The 9,242-nt window shown below is 35.3% G+C and overlaps 1 protein-coding gene across 4 annotated transcripts; it reads left to right on the top strand.

The window, feature by feature from the left end:
* The first annotated feature begins 238 nt into the window (after positions 1 to 238).
* Positions 239 to 8,532, top strand: LOC107557199 (choline/ethanolaminephosphotransferase 1-like). Of its 4 annotated transcripts, none has more exons than XM_016240526.1 (10): positions 239 to 427; positions 542 to 572; positions 1,714 to 2,087; positions 3,473 to 3,620; positions 4,667 to 4,808; positions 5,035 to 5,119; positions 5,354 to 5,485; positions 6,479 to 6,637; positions 6,943 to 7,068; positions 8,055 to 8,532. In XM_016240526.1, the coding sequence occupies exons 3-10, from the start codon at positions 1,737 to 1,739 to the stop codon at positions 8,190 to 8,192; spliced, it is 1,281 nt and encodes a 426-aa protein (XP_016096012.1). In that variant the 5' UTR covers positions 239 to 427; positions 542 to 572; positions 1,714 to 1,736; the 3' UTR covers positions 8,193 to 8,532. The 4 variants fall into 4 exon arrangements, with proteins under 4 accessions (XP_016096012.1, XP_016096011.1, XP_016096013.1 ...); XM_016240525.1 differs by having other exon boundaries at positions 1,680 to 2,087; XM_016240527.1 differs by lacking the exon at positions 542 to 572.
* The last annotated feature ends 710 nt before the right edge of the window (positions 8,533 to 9,242 follow it).

Below are 9,242 nucleotides of genomic sequence, written 5' to 3'. Positions count from 1 at the left end.
AATTTCATTTCAAGCTATAGGTTTTGTACACATTGCTGAAACCGCACCAGTATTTATTGCAGTGCTAACGACTTTTATTATTCCATATTTAAATAACCAGCTTAAAACACATCTGATAAATGCAGAAATAAATGTGATTTACATGATGTTGTATTTTATTATGTTTTGTAGCTGACTTTTATTCTGAAATGCCTACTTCCGGAAGGCGTTGTCGTTGCGTTATTGAAGCGCTTTTCACGCCTCTGCTTGTCATCCACGCTGTTTAACCTGCCGTCGTTTAACCATCCTACGTGTCTTCTCCGTTTCCGTGTACGTTTCTTCGTTCCGGCATTTATTTTATTTTATCTATAATTTATTTAAGAATTCAACTTTTGGCATCTCCAGTGTAACGCTGCGGAGAAAAGACATTTTCACCACGTAAACGAAGGTAACGTTTCTGTTAATAACAAACCAACTTCGTTAATCACGCTGCCTCTAAAATGTGTTTAATATAATGATATGCGTTATTTCACATTTCTCATATGCCTGCCACGTTTGACAGATCGCTATCAAGCTGAAGACGTCACTCCTCGGTTTGTTATCAAGTTGTCGTCGTCCTCCAGATTTGAACGGCTGTTATACATCTCTTAAATACACTCAGTTGCTAAGTACGCCATAGAACAACGCAGATCAATACCATAGTTTAAGGGTTTTGTTTCATTAGTTCCCAGTGCATCAACTGCCCTCTTCTGTAGGGTCAGGTGTATTTTGGTGGGCCACCCGAACTGTATTAGTCACACACTGCCTCTAAAATGTCTTTAATATAACTATAATTGTAAGTATATCACATTTATAATATGTTATATTATATGCATGAAATATTTATATCAAATTGTATATATTTAAGGGACTGAAGACCCTATTAAATTACAAAAATAGCATTCTCTTTGTTTTACTCCTTAAAGTTGAGGTTGTAGACAGCATAATATTTCAAGAGGCTTTAAAGTATAACTTAATATGAAGTATATACATTTGTATAAAGTATCTATTTGCTTATAATTGTATTCAAATATTTTAAAAGGTGTCAAATAAATGATAAAACCACCAGTAGAATATGTGCTAATCTTTAATTAAATATTCTGCCTGTAATTCTGATTCATAAAATGAATTCATTTTAATATCAGCTTATACATGCGCACATTTATATATTACTGCTTATAATTCTATACCGTAGAAATGTTTTAAGAGGCATCTGATAAAGCATAAAAGCGCTGGTTGAACATCTGCTAAATATAATGAAATATTCATAGCCTGTAATTTAAATTTGAATCATTTTAAGATTAAAATGTATCAAATTTAAATGTGTCGATATTTATATCAGTTCATATACATGGATATAATTTTATTCAAATAGAATATGTGGCTAATTTTGTTTCTTTGGGAGAAAACAGTTCTCGTCCCATTTGATCTTTAAAATTCTGGGTTGTTCTTGAGCGATACATTTAACTTGTTGATTGTTCCATCCAGACTGCTGTGTAGCTTGACTGTAGTGTATGGAAATCATTTACTAAATAGCAGTTAACTAAGTAACTATTAACCCCACAAAAACATTAATTATAAATTCAACTTTTTCAGTAGTGTCAGAGTTGTTCCATGTGTTCGAAAATCATTTATGCATTCTGCTGTCTTTGCTCCCATAGATCTAATCCCACAATCTCATTGTGAATTCAACAGTCACCACGCCCACTCAGAGAAACATGAGCTCACACAAGAGACCTGTCCGGGTTCGACCCGATTCTGACACCAGTTTCTCCATGGCCTGTGACCTGAACGCACCAGGTGCGGAAGAGGGCCCCGGGCTCCTGACCAAGCTGATGGAGCTTCCCCTAGCCCGTCTGTCCCGACAGCAGTTGAAAAAGCTGGAGGAGCATCAGTACAGCAGTGCGGGACGGTCCCTCCTGGAGCCCTTCATGCAGGGATTCTGGTGCTGGCTGGTGAGCAAAGTGCCTCTCTGGATGGCGCCGAACCTCATCACCATAGTGGGACTCGCTACTAATATTATCAGTACTCTGATACTGGTATACTACTGCCCTACTGCCACCGAACAGGTGAGCTGCACTTCCACTGCTTCAGTAGATTCCATTGCTGGTTTAAACAGATCAACTACAAACCTAATTCATTTTATTTTCACCTGCTAACAGTGGTATAGATTATTTAGCAGTTATTTTAATTAGTATTCATTATTTGAATATCCTTTTTAGTCTAGATATTGTGATTTGGCAGCAGTTACAGATCTTGGTCATTTTTGCTGATCAGTTTTAATCTAATTATGAATATGTAGACCGCGATTGCTGTGGTCATTATCAAGACATTTTCTTTTTGTTGATTTTAATATCAGTTTATCTAATTATGAGTATTTAATAGCTGTTGCAGTGGCAATTTTTGTTGGTTTTGATATCAGTTCAGTCCACTTATGAATATTTAGTAGCCTAGCTTTTACAGTAGTCACCTTAATAATGCAGCCTTTTTTGTTGATTTTAATCAGTTTGAATGTAATTAGGAATATTTAACAGCTGTTACAGTGGTCACCATTAAGACATTTTGTTGTTGATTTTAATATCAGTTTTAGTTATTTTTAATAGTTATTGCAGTGGTCATCATGACATTGTGTTTTAGTTGGTTTTAATATCAGTTCAGTCCACTTATAAATATATAATAGCTTTTATTACAGTAGTTACCACACTTTTGTTGTTGTTAATTAATTTGAATTCAACTGATTTAAGATCAATTTAATCTAATTCTGATTGTTTAGAAGCTATTATTGCAATGGTCACCATTAGGACATAACCTGTTTGATGACTTATATATCAGGTTTAGTTTTAGTTCAGTTACATATATAAGTCATTGTTGTAGCAGGGGGCCATGATCTTTTTGTCAATTTTAATATCTCTTTCATTCAACTTATGAATATTCACTTGCTATGAAAACAGTCACCATTAGGATGTGGTATTTATTGCTGATTTTAATATCAGTCTAAGTGTAATTATGAATATTTAGTTGTAATTGCAGTAAATTCTTGGTTTTACTTCTTACCCTGCCTCACATATAGTCTACTATGAAGGCCATAATTTAGTATATTATGTGCTCTTCTGAGGAGATAATTGCTGTGGTCTATTTAAACCGTGCAATAAGATACTGTGTATTGTCAGATACAGCTTGTTCTATCAGCTGTAACGGAGTCTGTTTATCAGCTATAACAGTCTTATGAGTCCTGATGTTATGGAAAACATCTACATTGCTCAAGTCTGCAATATGACACCCACTCTCTCTCCACGTACCATTAGTATCTACAGTTAGGCTTATAGAGATAAAAGAACACATTCATATCCACCTTTGTGCAGTAAGTATGAACTTGCATGTTGGTTATTGGTTCACAAAGTCAGTGAAAAGCATCCAAGTGGACAGAAATTGAAGCCTATTTTATCTTTTTCAGGCACCAACGTGGGCGTACTTAGCCTGTGCTTTGGGTCTGTTCATCTACCAATCATTGGATGCTATAGATGGAAAGCAGGCTCGACGGACCAATAGCAGCACACCTCTTGGCGAGCTCTTTGATCATGGCTGTGACTCCCTCTCTACAGGTCTGCTCACGTTTGTGAATGCAAATACAGTCGGCTACTATGATATTACAGTTAGCTCTATGGCATTGTTTTATTACTTTATTACGAAATTCATTTAAGAGATTGAGCCCTATACATTTGAGTAAAGATGTATAGGTCAAAATGTATTATCTGTCAATGCAGACAGATGATAATTTATATTGCCTGAAACCTAAAATTCTAGACACTGGGCTTAAAAGCAAAAATATTATAATAAAAAAGTCTATTATAAAAAGCTATTATATTATAATATTATCGTTTATGTATTTATTTTTATATTATGATATATTTCTTCCTTAGTTTGGCATTAATAGAATGGCATCTGGATAGCATCTCTTATTCTGTTTTAAAATATTGTGGAAGAATACTTTACACTCTTTTCCACCAATGTATCATCCATCTTAATTTACATTTTTATTAAATCCAATTTCACATGTACGCACATGTTTCCCATCTGAAAGGTTCTGTTATTGGATGTTTAAAAGAAAATTCTAAATAGACCATTAAATCTCTAAATAGATGAGAAATATATACCTTATGGGTGTATAAGCAACATATATATGTCTTACTTTAAGGCTGGAATACACTACACAATTTTTGGCCCATTTTCCCCTCGATTTATTGTCTAAAGTTGCGTTAGTTGCCGAAAGTCAGAGCCAGTCTGCAGATTTGTATTTTGGTCACAGACTCTGATTTTTTAGCTTCAGACTTTGATTCCATCCAGTCAGAGGATAACAAACATGTTACATATCAAACAGTGTGTTACAGGGGTAACAGTAACACACTGATCCAACAAACTCCGACAGACTTGTCTGTTGGTGTTTGTTGGCGTTTGTCTGTGTGGTGTGAATTGGCCTGCTAGTCTGCTAGTGTATGATGCCCAGTTTTTCCTCTGTGACTGTTACAAAGTCGTTAAGTGCATGATGCCCAGTGTTTTAAGATCTGTCCAGTTTTGAAAAGTCGTGTAGTGTATTCCAGCCTTTAGACATACTTACAGTCTTGTTGTTCTGTGTCTTTCTCTGATGCAGTGTTTGTGGTCCTGGGCACATGTATAGCAGTGCAGCTGGGTACTCACCCTGACTGGATGTTTTTCTGTTGTTTCGTGGGCATCTTCATGTTTTATTGTGCCCACTGGCAGACGTATGTTTCTGGAACGCTGCGCTTTGGCATGTGAGTGAAAACTGTCCTCTTAATCATAATCGATGGCTCCTGTACTTCACGTACAGTTCACAAATATTATATTTGAACGTTCTGTTCTGCTCATGGGAAACCGGCAGCTTTCAGACAGCTGTTGTACTGTTGATAAAGGACTACATAAAGAAAGAAAGAAAAGTGCTAGAGTTGAGTGAGATTAATAATTTAATTTCATCTTTTAATCACTTCTTTGCTTGTGCAGAATTGATGTGACTGAGGTTCAAATCTACATTATAATCATGTACTTACTGGCTGCCATTGGAGGAACGGCTTTTTGGCAATCTGTGGTAATTCAAATCAGTCTTAATTCTTTCATATTTTGGTCATATGATTAGACCATATTCTCAAGGACAAATTTGTAAAATCTGTATATCATGGTCGGTCAGGAAATCTGATTCTCTAGCATGTTGCATGTGTTGAGTGAAATGCAGAATATCTTTACATGTACAATGAAAAGGACTCGTATATAATGATGTGATGATTAGAAACAGGATATGAGAGATTTGTTTTTAATCTTTCAGATCCCTGTGATAAATATCCAGATTAAAATAATACCGGCCATTTGCACTCTTCTGGGTGCCGTTTTCTCCTGCACAAACTACTTCCGGGTTATATTCACAGGCGGAATGGGCAAAAATGGATCTAGTGTTGCGGTAAGTAAAAGCTGAAGTGTTTGGGATTTCTGCACCACCAAACAGAAATGCAAAATGAAAAATAACAAAATGTATAGCGACAAACACTGTCGTTCATTGCTTGAGTGTAAAATTCATAGTTTTGTGTTATTCATTTTTATTTTTGTTATATTTAATTCTAAAAGTAACCTTCTTTTTTTAATTGAAATAAATTTTAATTGAACTAAAATAGTTTAAAATGAGTCGTTTACTCTAGTCTATGACCAATTGGACCAACCTGAAAAAGATTTTTTAAATAATAATTTGAGCTAAAGTAGTTTAAATATAAAATACCTTAAAAATATAAATGGCTTCTGTTTGTGAAATGCTTCGAAATAATGATTAAAGGGGTCATATGATGTTGCTAAAAAGAACATTATTTTGTGTATTTGGTGTAAGGAAATGTGTTTATGTGGTTTAAGGTTAAAAAAACACATTATTTTCCACATACTGTACATTATTGTTTCTCCTCTATGACCCGCCTTTCTGAAACGCGTTGATTTTTACAAAGCTCATCGTTCTGAAAAGCGAGGTGTGCTCTGATTGGCCAGCTATCCAGTGCGTTGTGATTGGCCGAAAGTTACGCCTTCTTTCTTTGCATGAACATTTGGGCGGTGTTATGCAAATCTTCCCACATCTTGACGTAGATATGTGGGGGTGTGTTAGAACGAGCCGTTTTAGGTAGGCGTGGTTGACTCAACTTTTATAAAGAATATCTCTTTGGATTTGAGACTTTAGTCTTTGCAACTTTACAGATCTTCTGAGCTTGTAACACTCCAAAGAGAAAGGAAAAAATTGAAATCGCATCATATGAACCCTTTAAGCAACAATTTTTTTTCATGCAGTATGTATCAGACATTTGTATTGTTAAATGCACATGATGTGAACTTAATTTAAAACAAAAGATTTTGTTACTTTGTCAAAATTGGTCTAACGTATAAATTATTTGCACATCTGTTTTTGTTCTTTTGTTAGGGAACAAGCGTTTTGTCTCCATCCTTCCATATAGGAGTGGTAATCACACTTGCTCTAATGATCTATAAGAAGTCTTCAATGCAGCTATTCGAGAGGCATCCCTGTCTCTACATCTTAGCATTTGGATTTGTCTCGGCCAAACTCACCAACAGACTGGTGGTAAGATCATGAATGACATCAATATACTGTATTTATTTCAGCTTCACTAAATAAGTGCTATGATAAATAGTATTCATGCATATGAATACTATTGGCAGATTATTGATGTACCTCTACCTGAACTGTTTTTATAGTTGGTAGGAAGAATTATGGCTTGTATGTGAGCATAAAACCGCTGTTAGTATGATTTTCTGCACATTTTAACATAAATACTTGCCATTGTTGTCTGTAGTTCATATCTGTCAGACTCAAACCACATTAGCATCAGTAAATGTCACTACAGTCACATCTGTTTTGTTTTCCAGGTTGCTCATATGACAAAGAGTGAAATGCATCGTAATGACCTGGCCTTCACCGGGCCAGCGCTGCTGTTTCTGAACCAGTACTTCAACAGTTTCATTAATGAGTACTGGCTTCTGTGGGTCGCACTGGTATGTGTGAGATTTGTCTGAAAACATGGATTTTCCTTGCTCTTTTGAAAGAAAGAGCTCACTGTAGTATGTAGACATCACATCGCATGGCTTCTTACACAGTCTGCTGAGACTAGTTATTGAAATGAAGTTGAAACAAAGGTCATTCAGAAACCGTCATGGTTGTGACGTCACAATTACAAGCACATTCAAGTCAACATGATATAAGAATCGCCACGATTTACACTCTTAATAAACTTTCCTGGTCATATTATGCACTATTTCCAATTTAAAAAGAAATCTGCAATATAGTGACTTGCACTTCCTCTGAAACAACTTAGATCTGTTTACACTATTAACACATTGAGTTATGTATTCTATGAAAAACGTCTTTTGTGAGAAAAAAGTCAGAATTGCAAGTATATATCTCAGAATTCTGACATTGTAACACTCAAATGCAACTTAATATCCCACAATTATGACTTTCTAACTCATAATTGCGAGTTTATATCATGCAATTCTGAGAAAATTACCTTTTTTATTATTTATTTAGTGGCAGAAACAGGCCTTTATAGTTATGAATTTCATATATATATAATTTTTTTTTTTTCTTTTTTACTGAACATCCTGTTTCACCTGGAAATATGTCTGATTACAGAAGTAAAATGGATTATGAATGGGGTTTCACATTGACTTCACTTGTTTAGTATTGATCAACATATTACTCTTTTCACATGTGAAGATACTTGCTAATTATATCCAAAGTATAGAATTCTTAAAGTTACGGGAGCATATGGGGTCAGAGAGAGGGTGAAAATCATCTTGTAAAACTAAATTATGAAGAAACTTTAACATTATAATCAGAGGGAAAAATATAAAAGTGTAGATCTTAACTGTGGGAAGTGCATGATCTTCACCTTTCTTTAACCCCAAAAAACATACCCTGCTTTTAAAATTTTCATCTTGCCATATCAAAAATGCTTTAGCTTTTTCCTTTTTATTTGTAGGTGCTGTCAGCGTTTGATCTGGTGCGGTACTGCGTGAGTGTCTGTAACCAGATCGCCACACACTTAAACATCCGTGTCTTCAGCATCCAGCCTCCGTCTCCATCCAGAGTCCAGGCAGACAGCAGAAATCACCACTAACCTCTCGTCCCCTCTCCCTCAAACACCTCCAGTAGGTCACGCACCTACTGAAGTAGTGAATGTAAATGACAACTCACAGAGCCCGAGCCCAAATGGCTGCAGTTACGAACTTTGTTCTCATAATGAAGAGAGAGAGAGAGAGGATATTTGAAGGACGATATGGAATATTTAAAAGAATATACATCCTACGGTTAGAACACCATTCAGTTGTCAGTATTTTGTTGTTAGATGACCAGTTATGTTTGCCATAGTTAGAAGATCTGCCACAGAGGCCACAACTATGAATGTTTTTTGTTTTGTTTTTGTCCATTTTAATGTTTGTTTTATTTAGTTTTTGTTTGTTTTTTGGTGGGGGGGGGGGTGTTGTGTGTGTGTTTTTTGTTTTGTTTCAGTTTGTTTTTTGTTTGTTCATTTTGTTTTGTTTTTTGTTTTGCTTCATTTAATTTTGTTTTGTTTTGAACCAAGTATTTTGCCCAGCAGTGTAGATTAGTGTAGTGTTCCATTAACAGCCAGCACTCCATCTGAATGCAGTTTCATAATTACAGAATGCTATAGGCATTAACTGGAATCTTTGCGGCCATTCACTAATCAAAATGTACACTCTTGCCAGTTCAAAGCGGTGCTCTATTGTCTGCGAGGAGCAGAGAGCATTCAGAGAGGTAAGAGATAACATCAGATCTTATGACAAGAAAAACAGGCTCAAGAGGTTCCATCAATATTTCAGAAATGACAAGAATTTCACATTTACAAATCCTGCTAATTCAGCCTCTCATCTGATGTAATTCGGTTAACTAATCTATACAGTATGTATCATTTTTCTTTCTATGCATATGTTACTTTGTGTTTGTAGTGTTTTGGAGGGGATTATTATTATTATTATTATTTAAGTATACCAATGTCACTAAATGATAAAAACTGTATTAGAAACAGTTTTTTGATAGTGCCATATTTTCTTAATAATAACTGGGGCCAAGATAGACGTCTAGAATGTTATAAGTGAGTTACACTGTACAAATGAACCCTTAATAATAGATGACATTAAAACCTTAA

The sequence above is a fragment of the Sinocyclocheilus grahami genome, unplaced genomic scaffold (genome assembly GCF_001515645.1).
Source record: "Sinocyclocheilus grahami isolate Dianchi unplaced genomic scaffold, SAMN03320097.WGS_v1.1 scaffold592.1, whole genome shotgun sequence".
Taxonomy (NCBI): Eukaryota; Metazoa; Chordata; class Actinopteri; order Cypriniformes; family Cyprinidae; genus Sinocyclocheilus; species Sinocyclocheilus grahami.
Note: the sequence above shows the minus strand (reverse complement) of the source record. Positions and strands in the feature narration are given on the sequence as shown.

Excerpts from the sequence above, each read along its gene's own strand:
- LOC107557199 (XM_016240527.1), top strand. The coding sequence starts at position 1,737 with ATGAGCTCACACAAGAGACCTGTCCGGGTTCGACCCGATTCTGACACC. Across the intron at positions 2,088-3,472 it reads GCCCTACTGCCACCGAACAG|GCACCAACGTGGGCGTACTT; the intron begins GTGAGCTGCACT and ends TATCTTTTTCAG. Across the intron at positions 6,638-6,942 it reads AACTCACCAACAGACTGGTG|GTTGCTCATATGACAAAGAG; the intron begins GTAAGATCATGA and ends TTTGTTTTCCAG.